At 42.9% G+C, this 22,994-nt stretch overlaps 1 protein-coding gene across 1 annotated transcript in view; it reads right to left on the bottom strand.

Annotated features, from left to right (window-relative positions):
* MRE11 (MRE11 homolog, double strand break repair nuclease) overlaps window positions 1-22,994 on the bottom strand; it is a 164,737-nt gene that overhangs the window by 88,878 nt on the left and 52,865 nt on the right. Inside the window, exon 10 of the mRNA XM_063430661.1 lies at window positions 17,570-17,650. Within this exon, the coding sequence (XP_063286731.1) occupies window positions 17,570-17,650 (81 nt within the window). The remainder of the gene's footprint in view (window positions 1-17,569; window positions 17,651-22,994) is intronic.

Below are 22,994 nucleotides of genomic sequence, written 5' to 3'. Positions count from 1 at the left end.
AGGGCAATGAGCAAATGGGAGAAGCAAGTTTAAATACCCTGGCTCGGAGAGAGAGACACGCCTCCGACGAGATCTGATTAGTCTCTAAAGGATTGAGTGACAGGTCGTTCCGGGCTGGCGTCATGGCGTCGGTTTCCGGACGTCCTGCTACAAAAGGAAGTGAGTCCCTCGCGGCCGGCGTTTACGTGACCGGGAGGACCGCGAGGAACAGAGGAAATAGCCCGTCTGGAGGGATAGACGTCTAAGTCTCTGCCTCTCTCGGAGGTAGAGACTTCAGGTACCCTGACAGTACCCCCCCTCTCAGAAACGCCCACCGGGCGGAAGGAACCGGGACGAGATGGGAAGCGGGAGTGAAACGCCCTGCGGAGACGAGGAGCATGAACATCCTCTTGAGGTACCCAACTCCTCTCCTCAGGACCATATCCCTTCCAATCGACCAGATATTGTACTCTCCCCCGGGAGATTCGAGAATCGATAATAGAGTTAACCTCATACTCCTCCTGACCCTCCACCTGAACAGAGCGAGGAGAGGACGTTGTGGAGGAAAATCTGTTGCAGACTAGTGGTTTCAGCAATGAAACATGAAATGAGTTAGGGATGCGTAAGGCAGTTGGAAGAGCCAGACGATACGCAACTGGGTTAATCCGAGTCAGCACCCTGTAAGGTCCAATATAACGAGGGGCGAATTTCATGGAAGGTACTTTTAAACGGATGTTTCTTGTACTCAACCATACTCTATCACCTGGAACAAACACCGGAGCCGCCCTTCTACGTTTATCGGCGTGTTTCTTAACCAGCATAGAATTGTGCAGAAGAATTTGTCGAGTCTGATCCCACAACTTCCTCAAATTGGCAACATGAACATCAACCGACGGTATCCCTTGGGAAGGGGAGGCCGAGGGAAGAATAGATGGATGAAAGCCATAATTTATGAAGAAGGGGCTTGAATGAGTAGAATCACAAACGAGATTGTTGTGTGCAAACTCCGCCCAAGGAATCAAACCAACCCAATCGTCCTGGTGTTCAGAAACAAAACAACGTAAATATTGTTCAATTTTTTGGTTGGTGCGTTCAGCAGCTCCGTTAGACTGAGGATGATAGGCAGAAGAGAAATTTAATTTGATACCCAGTTGAGAGCAGAAGGACCTCCAAAAACGGGAAACAAATTGGGAACCTCTGTCAGATACAATTTGGGAGGGTATCCCATGTAAACGAAAAATCTCCCTTGCGAATATCTCTGCCAATTCAGGTGAAGACGGGAGTTTAGGCAGAGGAACGAAGTGTGCCATCTTGGTGAATCTGTCAACCACGGTGAGGATGACAGTCTGTTTTTTAGAGATAGGCAAATCGACAATGAAGTCCATAGCTAAACAGGACCATGGTTTCTCTGGAACCTCTAAGGGATGCAGAAAACCACATGGAAGCGTATGAGGTTGCTTAGTCTTAGTACAGACCTCACAAGTATCGATGAAATCCTTAATATCCTTACGCAAAGCAGGCCACCAGAAATCTTTAGAGATTAAAGCATACGTCTTGCAAATGCCAGGATGCCCAGCTACCTTGCTGTTGTGGAAACACCGCAACACTTCCAGTTGGAGAGCAGGAGGAACGAAGTGTCTATCCCCAGGAGTCTGCTTAGGAGCTAGATGTTGTAACTTTATGATCTCGGTAAGCAACGGAGAATGAATCCTGAGATTCGTGTTAGCGATGATATTACATTTAGGAACTATCGAGGAAAGAACTGGCTCAACTATAGTGGACGGTTCATATTGGCGAGATAAAGCATCGGCTTTGGAGTTCTTAGAACCAGGTCTATAAGTAAGCACATAATTGAAGTGAGTCAGGAATAGGGACCAACGAGCTTGCCTGGCGGATAGGCGTTTAGCCTCCCCAATATAGGACAACTCCTTGTGGTCCATTAAAATAGTAACAGGATGTAAGGTCCCCTCTAATAAATGCCTCCACTCCTTAAGAGCCATAATGACCGCTAACAGTTCCCTGTCACCGATGTCATATCTGCTTTCAGGGCCAGATAGTTTCTTAGAGAAAAACCCACAAGGGTGTAACGGTTTGTCCACCCCTAACCTTTGTGACAGAACAGCCCCTACTCCCGTCTCAGAGGCATTGACCTCGAGTAGGAACGGCAGAGTCGTATCAGGATGAACCAAAATTGGAGCAGAAGCAAAAAGTTCCTTGAGCGTCTTGAAAGCAACAAGAGCCTCAGTAGACCAGGTCTTAGTATTAGCCCCTTGTTTGGTCATATTGGTAATAGGCGCAATAATAGAAGAGTATCCCTTAATAAAGCGCCTATAATAATTAGAGAAACCAATAAACCTCTGAATAGCCTTGAGTCCCATAGGCAATGGCCACTCTAAAATAGATTGGAGTTTGTCAGGATCCATCTTAAAGCCTTCCCCAGAAATCACGTACCCAAGAAAGTCTATCTGAGACTGGTCAAAACTGCATTTCTCCAATTTACAGTATAGGCCATGTTGCAGAAGTTTGAGCAATACCTTTCTGACTTGTCTGTGGTGGGTCTCAATCTCCCTAGAGTGTATAAGTATGTCATCCAGGTATACAATGACACAATCATGTTGAAACTCCCTAAGAACTTCATTAATCAAATCCTGAAAGACTGCCGGAGCATTACAAAGACCAAATGGCATAACCGTGTATTCATAGTGACCATAACGGGTATTGAACGCTGTCATCCACTCGTGGCCATCCTGGATTCTCACCAAGTTATACGCCCCTCTGAGATCTAACTTGGTGAAAATTTTAGAGCCCTTTAAACGATCAAACAGCTCGGTAATCAAAGGAATGGGATAGGCATTTCTGATGGTTATCTTATTCAAACCTCGGTAATCAATACAAGGTCTCAAAGTGCCATCCTTCTTTTTAACGAAAAAAAAACCAGCCCCGGCGGGGGAAGAGGATCTCCTAATGAATCCTTTTTCTAGATTCTCACGAATATATTCCTCTAGAACTGAGTTCTCTTGAGTGGATAGAGGATATACATTGCCCCTCGGAGGCATAGTACCAGGTAAAAGCTTAATTTTACAATCAAATGACCTGTGTGGAGGTAAGGTATCGGCATTCTTCTTGTCGAATACTGCTTTTAAGTCCTGGTAGATGAACGGTATCTGTCCCTCTGTAGACTGAGTGGAACTACCCGGTGTGTTTATTACAGCCAATGGGGAAACCCTGCGTAAACACTTCTCCTGGCAGCCCTGACCCCATGAGAGTATCTCCCCTAACTCCCAATCGATAATAGGGTTATGTCTTTTTAACCATGGGTACCCCAGGAGTATGGGGACCGAAGGGGACGAAATGAGCATAAGTGATAAGTTCTCCTCGTGTAAGATACCAACAGTTAAGTTAACGGGTATAGTCTCACGGGAGATAACAGGCTCAAGCAAAGGTCTACCATCTATGGCCTCAACGGCCAAGGGTGTATCCCTTAACTGGGATGGGACAGTGTGTTTAGTAGCATAGGCTTGGTCGATAAAATTCTCAGCAGCTCCGGAATCTATCAAAGCCATAGTCTTTAGTACTCCCTTCTCCCAAGTTAAAGAAACTGGTAGCAGAAGCCTGTGATCTTTATAATTATGAGTAGAGGACAAAATAGAAACACCCAAGGCCGGTCCTCTAGAGAAACTTAGGTGCGAGCGTTTCCCGAACGATTAGGACAATTCAGGCGTAAGTGACCTCTGACTCCACAATACATGCATAATCCCTCTCTTCTCCTGTACTGTCTCTCTTCTTCTGAGAGGCGAGTATTGCCTATCTGCATAGGTTCAGGAAACAGTGAGGTAGTGGAATCAGGACCTTGAAAAGCGGGAGCTAATTTAAAGGAAGGTCTAAGGTTCCTCTCTCGAGTGTTTTGTCTCTCTCTTAAACGCTCATCAATACGAGAAATGAACTAAATTAAATCCTCCAAATTTTCAGGGAGTTCTCTAGTAGCAACCTCATCAAGGATTACGTCTGATAACCCGTTCAAAAATACATCTATATAAGCCTGCTCATTCCACTTAACTTCTGACGCCAGAGACCTGAACTCTAGTGCATAATCCACGAGAGTTCGGTTCTCCTGTCTCAGGCGCAACAGTAGTCTGGCTGCATTGACCTTTCTACCAGGGGGGTCAAAAGTTCTTCTAAAGGCAGCTACAAAGGCATTATAGTTATATACTAACGGGTTATCGTTCTCCCATAGTGGGTTGGCCCATCTCAGAGCTTTCTCAATGAGTAAGGTAATAATAAATCCAACCTTTGCCCTATCTGTAGGATAGGAGCGACGTTGTAATTCAAAGTGGATACTGATCTGGTTAAGGAAACCACGACACTTCTCAGGTGAGCCACCATAACGTACTGGTGGTGTAATACGGGAAGAGGCACCTACAGTGGCTACCTCTAGGCCTGAGCTCACAGGAGAAATAGAAGTAGTACGCGTCTCCTCTGGCGGGTTATTAGCACGAGACAATAACGCCTGTAGTGCTAGCGCCATCTGATCCATTCTGTGCTCCATGGCTTCAAACCTAGGATCAGAAGGACCAAGCTGACTGTTTGTACTTGCAGGATCCATTGGCCCTGTCGTAATGTCAGGATCGGGACAGGGATCCAACACGCAGAGTACAAACAGGTACAGGATACGTATACCGGACCTTAGAATGGCCGGACTAACGTACGGAGAGTATAGAGAATGGTCAGAGACAAGCCGAGGTCGAGGGAACGAGAGGACAGGTAAGCGAGGAACAAGCCGGGTCAAGGATAACAGAGGTAAACAGAGTAAGTCAAACAAGCCGGGTCAGAACCAAAGGGATAACAGAAAATACCAGAGCACTGTGTGACTAGACAGGCTAGAACCACGACAGGGCAATGAGCAAATGGGAGAAGCAAGTTTAAATACCCTGGCTCGGAGAGAGAGACACGCCTCCGACGAGATCTGATTAGTCTCTAAAGGATTGAGTGATAGGTCGTTCCGGGCTGGCGTCATGGCGTCGGTTTCCGGACGTCCTGCTACAAAAGGAAGTGAGTCCCTCGCGGCCGGCGTTTACGTGACCGGGAGGACCGTGAGGAACAGAGGAAATAGCCCGTCCGGAGGGATAGACGTCTAAGTCTCTGCCTCTCTCGGAGGTAGAGACTTCAGGTACCCTGACACCAACCTCATGCTTATGAGTTGCATTAACAACGAAACAGCTGTCCATGAGTAGTTCACTGGTTTTGCATCTTTTCCTATATGGTGTTTCAAGCTGTTGTATACAGCAAACACAGATTGAACGGAATCCTTGTTTAAAATGGAATGAGGTAAAAATGTGATTCTTTGTTAAACTAATTTGCATATGCCCACCCAGAATCCTTTGCGGTTGTAACATCGCTGCCGTTTTGGGATTCCTGTGGGAAAAGCAAGTCTTATGGCTTGACTGGTGTGCAGATTTTTGTTTAACATTGTATTATATATATATATATATATATATATATATATATATATATATATATATATATATATATAAATATATATATATACACACACACATACATACATACACACACACACTCCTCCTTTTTATATATAAAATATATACACTGCATATTTCATCGTAGGACACTGGAGAAAGATTAGAAGGGAGCAAACAGGATAATGTTTTAATTGTTCTGGATGTGGGATACAAAACAGCTCTACTCCTTAAAGCATGCATACAAAATTTAAGGTTCACTTCTATGCTCCAAAGGGCAACACTTCACATTTAAGAAAAAAAAAAGAAAAAGAAACCCTTAGGTGGGATATATTTAGGTGAACTATACAGACAGAAGGGAAGGACTTTGGGAGTTATTATTTCGGATGATTTATAGTCTGACAGCAGAGTAGAATACCAAGGGGAAAAGTCTGAATACAGATAGCAAACAAGGATGCATCAACAACACAAAGAGGGACATTTTAAAGATTGATAGTGAGAGACAACAGTGTGCATATTGACGTAACAATATTGAATTCAAATAAGGCTACTAGATAGGTATATTGTTTAAATGGATGCCTTTAGCTTCATGAACAATTGATTTAATTTCTAAATAGCAGACAACTGAGCAGAGGCTATATGGGCATGATCTATACACCTAAACTAATAAATTAAACTAAAGTTGTCTGATGTCCATTTAAAGAAAATTAGGAAAATATGAGGTTCGAAATCCTCAAACCACCCAAACAACTTTTTTTTATTTATTTTTTTGGAGCGTTAACGTTTCATTTTGACCTGCAGCACCTGAATCAGAATGTTTAGTGCATGTGAGTCTATCCCAATGCTCCACAGCAATTTGCAGCAGACAGGTCTGCGTCACAGAGTTTCACAGCAATGTGAGAAAGGTAGGACTGCATTACAGAGTTCCACAGCAAAGTGCAGCAGACAGGTCTGCGTCACAGAGTTCCACAGCAATGTGAGTACGGTAGGACTGCATTACAGAGTTCCACAGCAATGTGTGAAAGGTAAAACTGCATTACAGAGCTCTACAGCAAAGTGCAGTAGTGTCACAGAGTTCCACAGCAATGTGCGTAAGGTAAGACTGCATCACAGAGCTCTACAGCAACACACAGCTCGAAAGAATGCATTTCAGAGCTCCACATCAATGCGCAGTTTGTCTAAATGCATACAAAGCTACACAGCACAATTAATATGTCTATACCACGGAGAATCACAGCAGCAGCTCTCATTGTAATACACAATCTGTAAAACTGTATTATATCTAACCTTACCACAGTAATATGTGGTATGCATGAATGTATCATTTTGGTGAAAATGTGTTCACAGTGGTTTCAAGGGAATTACAAAAATTCATGAAGTCCGTAGTGGGAAGGAAGGATGCAGTCACGGCCACACACGGGCCAGAACAAATCAACAATGGACAACGTGGGTGTAGACTAGACGAACATCCCAAAAAATTAGGTATGCTGTAAGGACCCAGGAAAGAGCTGCTAAACTTGAAGGCTGAGGATAAAACCTGGGGTTTACAGATAATTATCAAAGGACAGTACATTCTTCTGGAGTGAAAAAGATAAATTGCAAATAGTGCAGACATGAGACTGATTTTAATTTTTCTTCTCTCTTAAACCCGCCCCCCCAAAAAACCTTAAGTAATAGCCTTAAATTGAATCATTTTATCTTTTGCTAATAACTTAAAATGGCTTACTCCGGTAACTTGGGTCCTACCTGAGCACATTAGCAACCAGCAGGAGATTTATTGGTTAACGGTTTCCACAAACCATCCCTATTGTACTATAACATAGCAAATGTGGGCTGCAACAGTTAAAAGTTAAAAGGTCAGCCATCACAGAACTATTAATAAATAATAAAAAAGTTTTTTGTTTTTTTTGTTTGTTTGTTTTTTTTACAACAAATGAAATTAGAACTAGGAGTTTTTACTAGCCTGTAACCAGTGAAATTAATACAAAAAAAATACACAAGCAGTAAAACAAGAGCACAATGTTTCCAGTACAACATGGTTCAAGTTTAGTTTGAGTTTAAATTAGTTTCAATAATGAATGTATTATTAATAATCTATGCAAAGACCCAAGAAAGGATTATACAATAAATGGTTAATTAACAAAATGAACCCACTATAACCCACTATATGGTTTTCTTCGGACAATTTTAGAGCCTCTATATAGCACAGGAACTTAACATACGTCCTTAAAACATTATAGTGTTAAAAAAATGTAAACGCAAACCTCAACAATGGCAATCAATGCCTTTTTAATTTTTCACTTTGTAAAAATTATAATAGTTATCAATGTTTGCTGATATTTATTGAAAGAGCAATCCCAAGCTGTAAGCGTCCACTAATTTAAATGTATGATGAAAAAGAAAAAGACAAAGTGCAATAATTCATTTAAAAAAATTTAAAATCAAATGTAAAAAAAAAAAAAAATGCTTGCTGGTGTTTGTGCAAATCCCTAGATATTATATCATCAACCTTGATGATCAGCTCTGCCCACTCCAGCAAGTAGCTGAGCCTATCAGAATCCGTTCAATCAAGTGCAGACTTGGCGCTAGCTGATTACCTCTCTTTGCAGAAATGACAAATGTGACAATCACTATCCCAGACAAAGATAATTTACATCTGGGCTTAAATCCCCTAGAAGTCTGTCAAACTGCTTGCTTTTTTTTTATTGTAGTCTGCAGGAGTAGGGCTCTCTAGTTATAAAAGCTGGTATTTTAACTACAGCCCCCCCTAAAATGTGCTTCCTGATGACACATACAGTTGTATGATTAAACTGGAGGCTAGAATGGAGAGAGGAAAAGAGAGCGGTGACATCACTTATGCAGTTAACGAGAAGTTAGAATGGACGAAGTGGGACAGTGTACGCAGGGTTAGGTTGCAAAATTCTGAAAAACAGAAAATGACTTTTTTTCATCACTATATAACATGGAGCATAACGAAGCACGTCAATTAATCATAGTTGTTGTTATATCTAGACAGTGGGACACATAATCAGACACATTGGTACACAAGTAGTAGGGAAGCCTGCCTGTGGGCTTTAATCTAACACTTTTATAGAAAGCGCTACACCAGATGGATCGTGAACGCTAAATCTAAAAGGAAAATGTGCATTGAGTACTAAGAGAAATACAGCTTATAAAGGAGACAATGATGAATATTACAACAACAAAAAGCAATTTCGGGTGTGAACGATCGGGGAGTTTGTGAGAGAGCTATCACTTGTCACTTAAACAATATCATTACAGTTTATTTAGATATATTTAATCAAGCATATTCGTTGTGTGTATATCACCATAAAAATGATTGGCAAGAGACATGAAGTCAGGAAAAAAAAAAAAAACCAAAAACGCTATTGCAAAATAAAGAAAATAAAATGTAATGTGTGTGGGCATATGTATGAAAGAAATGGTTATTTAACAGAGCGTAAGAGCCATACTACAACAGAATCACAATGCAACGTGAAGCAAAATAGTCCCGTAGTTACCATGGTGTTAAATAGACACTCCAGGGTGAAATATCTCCAGTTTTGTAAGGTGTTACATGATAATGCATTTAAAAAAAATATATGTTCTACAATAAAGATATATCTGAATAGGCCCATACTGTGTAGAGTGTTACCATGTAGAGAAGCATTTTAATATGAAAATGTAAATTATGTAATTAACATAAATGAATAAAAATTCAGTGAATAAATGGAATGACATGTGGAAGCTTGTAGAAGACAGCACATAAACGAAATTTCACTTATAAGACATTTCCACCAGCACAGATCTAATTTAAATACGGACAGCATGACAGCTAGTTTGGAGTAGTATGGAAGGTCTCTCCTAGAATTCTGCTCGTCAAACAATGATGCAGGGAGGGGTAAGAGAAAGGTACACACACAATGAACAGTGAACACATTCTAAGTAATGTCCACAGGAAGTGACATATCTCAACCATTTTAAACCTCTGCTGGCAGGTGTCACAGTATCTGGGATAAGGGTAAAATATGCCACTTTCATTCATCACAACAGATGGCCAGGAGTCTCTAGGAAGAAGACTGGCCTGCAAACTGCCCAGCAAGGCGCACATTCTCTCTTGTAGCTGGTGTGCAGTGACATAGGAGTGCAACTCCAGAGATGGTCTTATAGAAGAAGTGGGAGAAGTGTCCTTTACAGTTACATAACATGCCAGGTTTTGCTCCTGCATAGTTTCAAATGAAAGGTGCCGAAAGAAGATGTCTGGACAGTATGTTTACACTTGGAATATCTTGCCAAAATCCCACTACACAGAAGTGTGACACAGGTGTGTGCACTTTTTATACTCACTCTTCTGAATATGACGGTTTACGAAATATTGACACATACAATAGAAGAAGATGACAGGGTGCTAGAATATATATAAAGTAGGTTTGCTTGTAGGCTTGTAACAGTTTGAAGACGTCTGCTGTATGATGTAGGGTTCCAATCAATATACACGCTATGTTCTCTATCATTTAAGGGATGACGTAAAACATACAGAAGGTCAACCATAAACTATTATTTTAATTGCAGAATGTATTTATATATCACTGTCAGGGTACTCACCTATGAGACAGACGGCCAGACGTGGTCGTCCCTGGAATTCCCAACAGGGGACTTGAACCGGGGTACTTATCTATCCCAGTCCTGCTCTCTGCCTCTGAGCCACAGCAGCTTTACCTGAGACTTCTGATTCCGGTCTTGTTCATTCTGGCTTGGCTACTACACCGGGGGCTGCACCATGACTTGCCTGCTTCTCACCTGACTCTGATCTTCATTAGCAGGGTATTTAAACCCAGCCTCGCCCTGCACTCATTGTCAAGTCTTTGATCTGTGTTCCTGTGTTGTACCAGTGTTCCTGTTTATTCTGCTTCGTATATTTGACCTCGGCTTGTGACTACGATTATTCTACCTCTGGCATCCTTTGACCTCGGCTATCCCTCGACTATCCTGCTGGTTCTGTCCTTGCCTGTCCTGCGAATTTGGTACTGCATCCTGCACAGCCCCCGTGCACAGACCCACAGGCCAGGTGAATTCTTACCTGACCACCTCGGCCTGTGGCTATCTGCAAGGGTGAGCGACATATCTGCGCTACAGACTCCCAACTCAGGTAAGACCCTGACAAAAGACTTGACCAATATGGAGTCCGCAGAAATGTGCTCACCCTCACTCCAGCAAGTGTCCAGCCTGGCCCAGATTGTTTCGGAGTTGCAGCAGGAACTTTTTTCTCTTAAAGGCGCAGTACATCCAGCTCCGGAACCCTTTGTCATCATGCCCGACAGATTTGATGGTAACTACACGTCCTTCCAGTCATTCAGGATGGATTGCGAGGTATTGTTCTCTTTAAAGCCTCGAACTTACGCCACGGATTTCATCAGGGTCAGAGCGGCTATCAACCTGTTGTCTGGACGCATTAAAGTTTGGTCTTACCAAATGTTGCAGAGGAAGAGTCCTGTCCTTGTCAGCTGGGAGTCCTTTATTATTGCTTTGGACTCACAGTGCAGGACCACTAAGCCCAAGCCAGCTCCACCTACTAAAAAAATCGCGGAGTCTACGTCACCACACCCCAGTGATACCCTCTTATGATCCAGTTCCCAGGAGAACTCCAGAGGTATCCTGTGTTCAACTTGATCCTGAGGAGCCTATGCAAATTGGACGTGTCCACTGCAAAGTCACACCGGGAGAGAGGGACCGAAGGAGAAGCCATGGTCTGTGCTTTTACTGTGGAGAAGGTGGACACTTCATCACGCTTTGTCCTGTTCGCCCTCCTAGACCTCCTGCTCCAGAGTCGTCTGCCTTTACTACCAAAGTTGCTTCCTGTATTACCACCACTACTTCCTGCCCACTTGAAAAGGATTTACCTAAGGATTGTGTCATTGCGTCTAATGGCACTACGGTCTGTAAAAAAGACTTGGAAGTGTTCGAAAAAGCACTGCTAGCTGCGAGCACTGTCCCTCCCGAAGTTGTGGAAGTTTTTGTCACCCCTACCCGGAACCTAGACCGATCGTCCGCTGTACCAGAAACTGGTACTGGGAAATCCCGAGCTAATCAGGGATCCCATACTGAGGACTTTCACTATGGGGACTCGACGGATTCTGAGAGTGACTCTGGAGAGACGGATTGTTTCAATGAGGAGCCTACCTACGCCCAGAGGTCGTTTTTGAAGGGGGAGGTACTGTCAGGGTACTCACCTATGAGACAGACGGCCAGACGTGGTCGTCCCTGGAATTCCCAACAGGGGACTTGAACCGGGGTACTTATCTATCCCAGTCCTGCTCTCTGCCTCTGAGCCACAGCAGCTTTACCTGAGACTTCTGATTCCGGTCTTGTTCATTCTGGCTTGGCTACTACACCGGGGGGCTGCACCATGACTTGCCTGCTTCTCACCTGACTCTGATCTTCATTAGCAGGGTATTTAAACCCAGCCTCGCCCTGCACTCATTGTCAAGTCTTTGATCTGTGTTCCTGTGTTGTACCAGTGTTCCTGTTTATTCTGCTTCGTATATTTGACCTCGGCTTGTGACTACGATTATTCTACCTCTGGCATCCTTTGACCTCGGCTATCCCTCGACTATCCTGCTGGTTCTGTCCTTGCCTGTCCTGCGAATTTGGTACTGCATCCTGCACAGCCCCCGTGCACAGACCCACAGGCCAGGTGAATTCTTACCTGACCACCTCGGCCTGTGGCTATCTGCAAGGGTGAGCGACATATCTGCGCTACAGACTCCCAACTCAGGTAAGACCCTGACAATCGGTGAGTATATGCATTAAGGCCATTCCTTGACTTTTCAGGTTTAAGGTTAGCCGTGATTTTTAAGACGAAAGGTTAAAACAAACTAAATCATTTACTGGAATAATGTGAGCGTGAAACAATTATGGGACTTTTTATTATTTTTTGTATTTGAAGATTTTATTGATGCTTAGTGCTATCATACATAACATGCATAGTACATTCGTACAAAGAATCCTTACTCTTAACATTGTATGAAATTTTATGTAAATAACCAAAGGGTGGAGAAAAGGAAAAGAGAGGAAAGAGCAAAAATAAATGCGAAAGGAGAGATCCTCGAGCCCCAGGGCCACCCAATTCAGCCCCCAAGGGCGTCCAAGTCCCACGTTCCTCCTCCCCCCCCCCGCTCCCTGCCGAGGTTACTATGTACCCATGTGTTGCGAGCCACATGAGCCGCTTGGCAGTTTTTGCCAGCTTGCAACAGCTTTAATCCTCTCACTAGAGTTTACATTGTCTATGTATCTTCACATGTTGCCATTACTCTATCTCAGGTGACATCCCCTGTAGATCCAGATCTATTTAATTGCAATACGTCACCTCTCCACAACCTCCTTAGTTGTCTGATTTGGTGATAATTGGGGCTGTGCAATTTTTTTCACAGGACCAGTTAAGCGATATCTGTTGCAGTTACGTATACGTGGACGGCCTTAGTGTAGATTTCCACACTCTAGCTAGAAGAGTGGAGGCTTTCTGTCTAGGAATGTTAAGTTACGTTCTCAAGCGAGAGACACAGCAGGAAGACCTCTAGGGTGGGTGCAATTGTCTTCCCTAGGAGAGTAGATAGTAAGGTGGCTACCTCTCCCCAGAATGGGGTGATAAGAGAAAATGTCCACCATACATGGATCATGTTACCTGGCTCATGAAGCCATCTTCAACATCTATCTGAGCTATTAGGAAACACATCTGATAGGCTTTGTGGGGACCAGATACCATCTGTAGAGTATTTTCCGCATTATTGTTCTGTGTATGATGGGGAAGACATAAGACCCTTATGTGCCCTAAAGGTCTGGCTCCAGCTTACCTATGACAACTCTTTCTTTAAATGTATGTGCCAGGCCCTCACAAAGCTCAGATTTTGACTTGGAATTTGGAGAAGCATTCCCATTTACAATTGCATAACATATCAAATGGATCCACGACACAGACATACACATTTTCTCAAATTTAGACATACTGTCCGAACCCAGACTATCAATCCCCGAGGTAGTCTGCCTTTACAGACAGGATTTTAATTGCAGGAGAAAAAGGTAGCAGAATGGAAGTGGAAAAGGTCCCTAAGTTTGGTAAAGGGTCAAATCTTGCTCCCCCCACTTAATTGGTATAAGTGAGTGACTCTATGGGTAATTCATGTGGGGCAGTTAAAATGTAGCAAAACACATGGCGATAGAGCGCATGGAGGTTGCAAGTGGTACTAGGGACATGTTGCATAAGAGGTGCTTGTGCTGATCCCACACCTTGAGGGACAGTATTGTGCTTGGAAGAGTCTTTACCCAATTTATTTTCAAGAAAGGGGTTACTCATAACGTGTCGTGACAATCTTTTGGGCTCGACCACAAAGATTCTATTCTGACATATTGTGGTCAACACCCTCCTGGATGCATTTGTATCAAGTTTCCTAATATAGCAGTGTAGTAATAAGCATTACTTCCATGTTTCCCGTTGCTTTTATGTCATGCTTGCTCTTTTGTTTTGCCAAGTAAACTGCGCAAACAGCCTTTGCACCCGGGAAGGAATTTTGTGTCCTAAACAGGTATTGCAGCCTGGGCTACAGCGACATTTTCACTGCAGCTTTATGGCCCAACCATAAGCTTCATAGTTGCTGCTAGTTCCACCTGGAGTTTAGTGTAATTTAGGTTAAAGAGGTCATCTAGCCGTTTAGGTATCAGTAAGTCCTTCCTCCAGTCAAAGTCTTGAGTCTAAAGTCTCCTCTATCCCCACATTCATCGCCTGTTTTTTGGTGATATTTAACTTATAGTACGACTGCCTGCTATAAGCTTCTACTTGTTTGTTCAGGTTAGGGATGGACAGAAGGGCCTCCGATAAGGTATGCAGGACATGGCCCGCAAACACACTTAATAACGGAGGAGAGATATAGGCCGGAAATCTTAAGCAGTGCATTGGGGGTTTCCCTGGCTTGGGCACAGTTATGACTTGGGCGGACAAAATTTCTGTAATTTGCCATAGCTTGTAAATAGTTTATTATACCTTTGTAAATATGTTAGGGGGCATGCGCATTGATGGTAACTCAGCCTCCTGGGCAGGTACATAGTCAGACTGATCCTCGGGAGCAGCAATCCCAGAGACAGAGACGCCACAACACTTCTCAAAGAGAGATGAAGACAGAAGCTGCTTATAGGCCTCATAGCACCCTCATACATCAACTCATCTCAAATCCCCACCACCCCCCTTCCCTCGTTATCCCATCCACAGACGTTACAACACGATGTAGACAGTAGTTTACAGCGATCAGAAGGAAGGAGGGCGCAGATAGAATTAGAGGCACATCTTAAAGGCCAGGCTGTGTTGAGTCTGAATATGTAAAGTGTCAAGGTGTAGATATGTACTGCATGTTTGAGACAGTTGCTGTTTTTTTTCTAACCCCCACTTCCCTTTTTGCTTTCTGTATCCCCTGGTTTTCTGAATTAGACAAAACAATAAAAATTGTCAAATTTAAAAAACAAAGAAAAAAAAATTCCAGAGGTTCGTATAGGCATACCAACTGTGGGGCCAGAAGATTTGCAAATGTTTTGTAATACGCATCTGAGAACTCATCGGGGCCTGAGGCCTTGTTTGGTGACAGTTTGAATATTGTTTTTAAAACCTCTTCTATTTCAATTGGGGCTGACAAGGCTTGGATCTGCTGGGGTAGTAGTTTTAAGTATGCAGTGGCTCCCACTACCGTTGGTTGGTTGCCTGGAAGAGTTATGAGACTGCAGAGTGTATAGTTTATGATAATATCTCAGAAGCTCATTGTAAATGTCTGTAGGAACAATTTTCTATTCTCATTCAGGGGTCATGATGTATGAGATTTTAGTATGGATTTGTTTATGTCTGAGCCTATCTGCTAGGAGCTTACCCACGCTGTTGCCTTGCACATAATGTATTGGCTTTAATTTTGTCATTTTGGTTATATTTAGATTGTTTATGTGTTTTTGAATAGCTAAAATTTCTTCCATAAAGGGATTCTATAGTGTAACGAATACAGTTACATTATAGTTCCCTCTGCCCCCCACCACAGCATTAAAATGGTTAAACAAAAAAAAACTGTGTTTGCTCTGCCATTCTCCCATTGTTCAATGCTTTCCTATGGGGATTTTACTGACGCTGGATTTTTCTGATGCAGATTGGGAGGACGTCCAGCATCAGTTAGGTGACCAAATGTCGCCTAGACACCAGAAAGTGCCTTTAGTGGCTATCTGTGGTCTGGGTGCCTACAGTATCCCTTTGGTATTATTCAATGCTTTGATTGGTTATGTCTGTTTTGGTCATATACCGGTAGTTTAGTAGTCCATTAAATTAAGTTTTGTGTTTCCTTTCCGTCCAAGGCTGAGGGCCGCTTGATTAGAAGGCCCCGGATGAGTGCCTTTTAGGCCTGCCACCGGGACACTGCCCTAACTTCTGTTTTGAGGTCTCCATCCTACCGGCCTCCCTCTAGGACCTGCCACATGTATTGTCCTTGCTTTTGTGACCTCTGCAAGATGTTGAAAGAGAGTGAGAAAGAAAGGTAGGGATAGCGAAAGAGGCAGCAGTTGCCCATCAGGCATGCTGCTCCTACAACATTATAACTGCCCTTCAGGCATAGTTCCTATCAAGGCACTATGTGGGGGGTGTATACCGTGATACCTAATAGTGGCCTGTTAAGACACAATCATGGAACGATATTGACCTCTTTATTTAGGCAAAAACAATAAAATAAAATAAGACATGCATATACCGTACATATATATATCTTCCCAGGAATCCACACTCCAAATTCCTATTGACATCCTAGCTATCGGCCCACAGCCTAGCAGTGTAGTAACTGTAAATTCCTACATATATATTTTTTTTTTTTTTAATTAATATTTTTTATTTATTTATGTATTTTCTCTACAAGTGTTTTAACTATTGGGTAAAAGCTGGATATGTTTTCTGAGCAACTTCTCCCAATTGACTCTTCTGTGAAAAATCCTCCCACCAGGCTATATGTACATGTTTACATGTCATGCTAACAAACATTAACAATGAGGTTTTATCATGTTAGGTCTCCACTCTGGTGAGAGTCTTGAGACGCCCCTCTGTGCTCCCTGCGCTGCCTCTGTGTCCATTCCCCAGGACTGTTAAATTCCCTCTTCCGCAGATGTGATTTAAATCACCTGGCCATTACGAAGTACCACCAGTTTATTTGGGTAGCTCCATTTGTATTGTTTTATTGTTTTACTTCTGAGCGACTCTGTGATGCTGCTGTACGTCTTGCGTCTTCGCAGTGTTTGTGCTGACAAGTCTGCAAACATCAATCTTCCTGCGGCTTTTCATCAGGAGCGCTCTTGGTGGGGTAGTCAGCAGAAACTCTGGTATTGCAATCTGGTGGTTCCTGTCCAGTAGCAGCATGTCAGACAGAATATTGGGTAGGACAGCTTTGAAGAATCGCCGGAGGTAGGCTTGTACCGGGTTACTCTGCTGGACATTCCTGGTTATTCCTCCAGGATCTGTCCTTCAATTATGCCAGTTTTGCTTCATACATGCCCACTAGGGCCTCTAGGTTCTATACCTTGTCCTCCATGGAATTATTGCAAACTCCTACAGGTTTTCCTTTGCACGTGAGGTTCTTGTCCCCAGATTAGGATATCTTTCCTGATGTCTATCAGGGCAGATTGGAAAGTGGAGATGAGTTGGGCATATTATACAGAAGCCCCACGAGTGATGGGCTCATCTACTTCGGCCTGCGGGGTGCCCTGGCTGTTTCACACAGAGCAGTATCTTCCATCGTTGATGAAGCCTTTGCTCCAGCTTTTCGAGAGTCAAAGAAGCTTGTCCGGGTCGCCTTTTCTGCGTTTTTTTTTTCTTGCCCCTTTGCTGTGACATAGTTCCTACTCCTCATGCACAGGTTGAGAAATGCTGTGGACCTCACTAGTGGTTGCCATCAAAGCCTAACGGCGGCGGAGCACCTCCCCTAATGGCCCGTCTGCATTGACGAAATGGCCACGCCCTCTTACATGTTACATTTAATATGTCAATACCACTAGTAAGGCACTATGCATCCTAGATCAATTGATAGTTCCACTGTTCTAAAATAAATCACTCTTACCCGTAATCTGATCAAGGGTTTATCAGGCTGGCGAGAATTTCCCAAACGTTCCCTTTCTGCTAAATCCAACTTGGCTTCTATCTAAAAAAAACAAAGAAACACAGAAATAATTTTAGTAAAGTTATATTAAACATATTAAGCTTCATGCATAACCAGACCAAAAAAAAATAAACACAGTTCAACAATAGAAGCAGGGATTGCTAAAGTGAAAAAAAAAAAAAAAAGACAAATTCAGTATCAAAGGAAAGTTGTTATGAAGATCGACTTCAACTACATAATGAGAATTTAAAGCGGCATTCCAAGCAATCCAAAGACACCATAAGATAAATTAGGGAACTAGAAGTGGGCTCACTACTGTAGGTACATGCACATGGAAACAATGGGTAGAGGTTCCATGACCTGGGAGTGGTGAGTGATGGGCTTATAACTTAAGCAGAAAAGGGTACCTAAGCGCCATAGGACAAATGGAAGCTCCTTACACGCACACCCCAGGACACAGAAAAGGTCACATCTCCGACACTATGACATGTACAGACGGCTCGGCGGGGTTCCCAGCCATAATCCACCATCCTATCTTCACTCGCTCGAACTTATATGAAGCTAGCATCGAGACTCTTCTCCTTTGCTATGCTATTATACGGCCTAATCTATACTCCCTAAGGTGGCGATTGTTCATCAGATACACTTAGCTTTGTTTAAAACAGGTGGGTCTCGACCATCTGCTGTGTTAAAACCAAGAGTAGTGGTACGTTGCGAGTAAACACACATACATATACACATACATTGATACACCATCTTAGGATGAAGCTCATCTACTGCACTTCCATTTAGGGGAAGGGAAACCCGGAACTTGTAAATAAATCAGTATTCAGAGCTTAAGAGCTTGAAACGTTATGTTCAATTGTATTATGTTGGATTTAGGAACTTTCATGTTTACTTTGACTTATACCGGAAATATTGTATTTCTTTCTGGCCTGCGAGCCAACTCTTCGCTGACTTTCATGACCCAATAAACAGATTTACAAAAAAAAAAAAAAAGATAAATTAGGGACTATTTTGTGTTAAGATAAAAACAGAATTTGCCAAAAGTCGCAGCTCCACCATCAACTTCAGTCCAATACCAGCAGCCGTCACAAGTGATGGTTTGGGGTTTCAGGTGCTGTCTTACGAAACGGGATTCAAGGATTGTCCCGCAAGATCTTCCATAGACTTCAGTGTTGTACTCTCACTCAGTTTAAGTTCCAGGAGCTGAAGAGAATCCCCCAGAAGAAGGAGGCAGCCGCGAGGGACAGTTTCAGATAAGTACTGTCCACTGCACCCGCATCCCCGGGCCATAAACAGAGATGTCACCTTTAGGGGTCTCAAAATATGCAAAGACCCCCGAAAGTGACCTTATTGGAAAAAATGAAAAAATAAAGGTAAATAAGAAAGCCCCAAGAGGCGGGGCGAAACGCGTCACGGGACCACGTGATCAACATACACGGAAGTGTTCGTTACATATCAACAGGCAGGAGACACCACTCCGAGCGGGGGAACGAGAGAAGGATCAAAACATCATCCTCGTAACAGTAACAGATCCCCATATGGTGTGGTGAGCCTGCAGTGGACTCAGCCGTTTTAAAGTGTGCAGATTGGAGTGTTTTTTATGTGAATTAAAATTTTGGCGTTTGACACAGTGGTCACCAGAGCATTTCTTTGGATCCCACGTACCCAAGGGGCTGATCCTCACAGGGCATGATAGCCATGAGTGGGGCTTATACCACTCTTTACTTGTGAATTTTTTATCGCTAGAGAGCATATTATATATTTTTATATCATTAACTTTATTGCACTAGGAGTGCTCTTTGTTGTCCCCCCTCCCCCTTTTTTTGTCTCCTTTATTATAGTATCCAGCTGTTCACTGGCAGGCTATTGTCAGGATCATCATTGGGTTTTACACAATATTGTGTATTTGGGTCTGGCTGGGATCGAACCTGAGTTGCCTGCATCCCAGTCAGGATCCTTACATTGGGCTCCACGCATCTTTGACTGTTTCTACATGTTCTTGGTATCCTGTAGTCTGAGCCTGTTTGCCTGGGATTTGCACACCTGTTCCTGGTTCTATGATTAATGGCTGAGTCTTCCTATTTAAACCCTGCAAGTCTGGTCCTCGTTGTCAGATCGTGTTTCCTGTTCCGTTTGGTTTCACTGCTGTTTATCTGACTCCTGGTTTTGATCTCCTGCTCGTCTACTGTTTTCGCCTGATTGCCGCCAGCCCTGACTTCTGATTCTGTTACCGACTACTCTTCTGGATTTCCCTTGTCTGTACTGCGTTCCAGGAAGCACTGGTTATTTCAGCCCCAGTGCACTGTGCCACACCCTTGGGGATTTCTGTCCTGAGTCCCCTCGGTCTGTGCCGAATTGCAAAGGGTGCCTTAACTCTGCCTGCCGGACTCCCACTCCAGGTAAGATCCCTGACAGCTATAAGTATACACCTGTCAGTGTTTTGGTTTTACACACCTTGTTTGGGTTTTTTAATATTATCACTGTTTTGCATATTGCAAGTCACTTTTATATATTGGAGGTGTCTGTATATGTTTTATGCGCACTAGCACTTTTTTCTTCCTATTTTACTGTATACCATTTACCAGGGTATTTTGTTGGTGCTGCTGTCTATACCCAGTTTCTATTCATAGAGGTGTTTTGCGCCGATTTATCTATCTTGTATACTAATAAGTAAAACTAATTCACCCTAATAAGATATTTGCATGTAGAATAGGACTCCTCCAAGTCCTCAAATCATAGAAAATACATATACCAAAAACCAGTTAACTACAATGCAAAAGAGAAAAACGTAGGGCAATATTGCAGTGTCTAAAACAATATTAAAATGGGTAAAAAGCACACTTACAAACCAAAATTGATCGAAGGCATATAAAATGCATTGAAGAATATCCTCGTATCAGAATTGCAGCATATAGGAGAAAAAAATGAAGCAATATGTACACCACAAGGACATCTCACAGGGCACCTATGGTGCTGTAGTAGTTGTGGTGCTTGGAATATTCCTATGATTCATTAAACCACAAACCTTACAGTCACGTTTACTCTTTATACACCAGTTCGTGAATATTATACAAAATAGTAAATATCAGCTACATGGCAGCAGTGTAACAACTAGCGATGATCTCCTGGGCCAACACATGCTTTTCATACAGAGCCCATAAATATCCGCTTTGAGAGTGCTCAAGGCAAGTGATGAGTACCCTCCCAGGTGTATTATTGACAGCCAGAACAGTGCAACCTAAGAGCTTTCTAAAAGAGTGGCTGTCTTTTCAAATCAAAAGAAAGATGGGAATTTCAATAAAACTTTGCAAAAAATTAATCCGGTTCAGAGAACAATGACATATGCAGTGAAGGTGAAGGTAGAGAGAACTTCAGATGTTTTGTAAGAACCCTGTGATTGTCACAGGTGGGTTCTACGTCCACTGAAAGCATAAAACACAATTGCAACGCCGGATCCTGGACAATGAATAAGCATTCGGACTCAAGAATGTAAATAAAGAAATCACTTTTATCACAGATAATTAGCAGGTGATCAATCTAACAATTGTGCACGAGAAGGGGGTCATAAAAAGAGAGAAGCAAATGCCTTTTGTGCCAATAAAGCAATTCCTGACACAACATGCGCTAGCGTCTCTCTCTTTCTGTCCCCCCTCTGTGCACCGTTTGTTCCTTTTTTCACTTATTTATTGTATGAATAAAAGGGATTTCTCTTTTTAACTGCTTGAGACAGGATGCTTGTCCGCTGTCAAGGACAAGCATCCTACAAGGTATTGTAGTAGTGTTTGACCTTCAGTTAAACCAAATACTTCATCAAGCTGAAGTGCTTTAAGGCTCTGAAGTGTTCCTTCAAACATTTCCACCAACACTAACAATAAGATATTACCTATATGTTTTGTGTCAAAATCTTCAAACTTAAGTGAGTTTAATCACTGAACAGTGAATTACAGCTTACTGAATACTGATTTTCAAAATTTAAGAGAAAAAAGCTGTTTTGGAAAAAATGTAAAACTCGTCTGTAGTGACAATTCAGCTGTCACTACAAAAAACTCAGGGGTCCCTTCCCATGGGGTTAAAACCCCTTCAGACACTTACCTTTCTCCAGCGCCGGGCTCCCTCAGTGCTGGGAACTCTCCTGTCCCTGCCGGCGTCAGATCCAAATGCGCATGCGCGGCAAGAGCTGCGCGCATTCAAACCACCCCATAGGAAAGCATTTCCTAATGCTTTCCTATGGACGTCCGTGACTTCTCAATGTGATTTTCACAGTAAGACTCACGGAAGCGCCTCTAGCGGCTGTCAGTGAGACAGTCACTAGAGGCTGGATTTAACCCTGCAGTGTAAACATAGCAGTTTCTCTGCAGGGTTAAAGCTAGAGGGACCTGGCACCCAGACCACTTCATTGAGCTGAAGTGGTCTGGGTGCCTATAGTGGTCCTTTAAAAGAACACAAAGGGCACCATAACAATTTCATTAGATTAAAGTTGTTATAGTGCCAGTAGGTCTCTGGTACCGGATTACATTTAGTGGTTAAACTTTCATGAACGCTTTAACCCCAAAGCCATATATCCAGTACAGTTTAGCTCTGCGAAGCTGCTGCTCTCAGATTCGTGAAAGAGGAAGCCTTGCAGAGCCGCGGACAGGGGCGTCGCTGCTTGTCTGAGAAATTCAGCTAATGCTCTAAGCCAATCATTTGTATTTAGGCTGTTTTGTGAATGAGGAGCTACTGATTTGCTTAGGGCACCAGCTGATGGTTTTAGCCGATAAGTGATGCCATGGTCCGATGCTGTGTGAGGCTTCCTCTTTCAAGAATGGGTAGGAAGGGCAGAGCTAAACTGCACTGCATACAAGGGACCTCCTGGCACCATAACAACTTAATTCTGATAAAAAAAAATTTTTATCCCTTTAATTCACTAACAGTAAACACAACCCATAATGTTTGACCGAGAGATCACTACCATTTATCATTTTACCTAAATCATACGGTAAACGATAAATGGTAGTGATCTCTCAGTCTGTGGTAGGCCTCGTCTCCCATATCTTTTTATGAGATAAGGCATGTGCACCTGCATAATGTGATATTTGCCAAGTCAAGAATTTCCTCTTTCAAATGCACGAGAACAGCAGCTAAAGCATGAATTAATCAAATCTTCTCATTTGCTTGGAAGGAAAAACTAATGAATGACTCACCGCTGAATGTAAGGTGCGGAGAAGTCTGTTCCTTTAGCTTACAAAGTCCTTGTTACTTCTTTTCTCAACAGAACAAGAATTCACAAATGCCTGGGAGATGCTTTTAAAGGGAAACCTTCACTTGTTTGGAAATCAAGTCATTAAACTGAACCTAGCGATCCAGGTTCACTTTGGTATAATTAGTGCCTTGTAGCGCA

This window comes from Pelobates fuscus, chromosome 1 (assembly GCF_036172605.1).
Source record: "Pelobates fuscus isolate aPelFus1 chromosome 1, aPelFus1.pri, whole genome shotgun sequence".
In the NCBI taxonomy this organism is placed as follows: domain Eukaryota; kingdom Metazoa; phylum Chordata; class Amphibia; order Anura; family Pelobatidae; genus Pelobates; species Pelobates fuscus.
The sequence above is the reverse complement of the archived record's forward strand: the minus strand, read 5'-3'. Positions and strand labels throughout refer to the sequence as shown.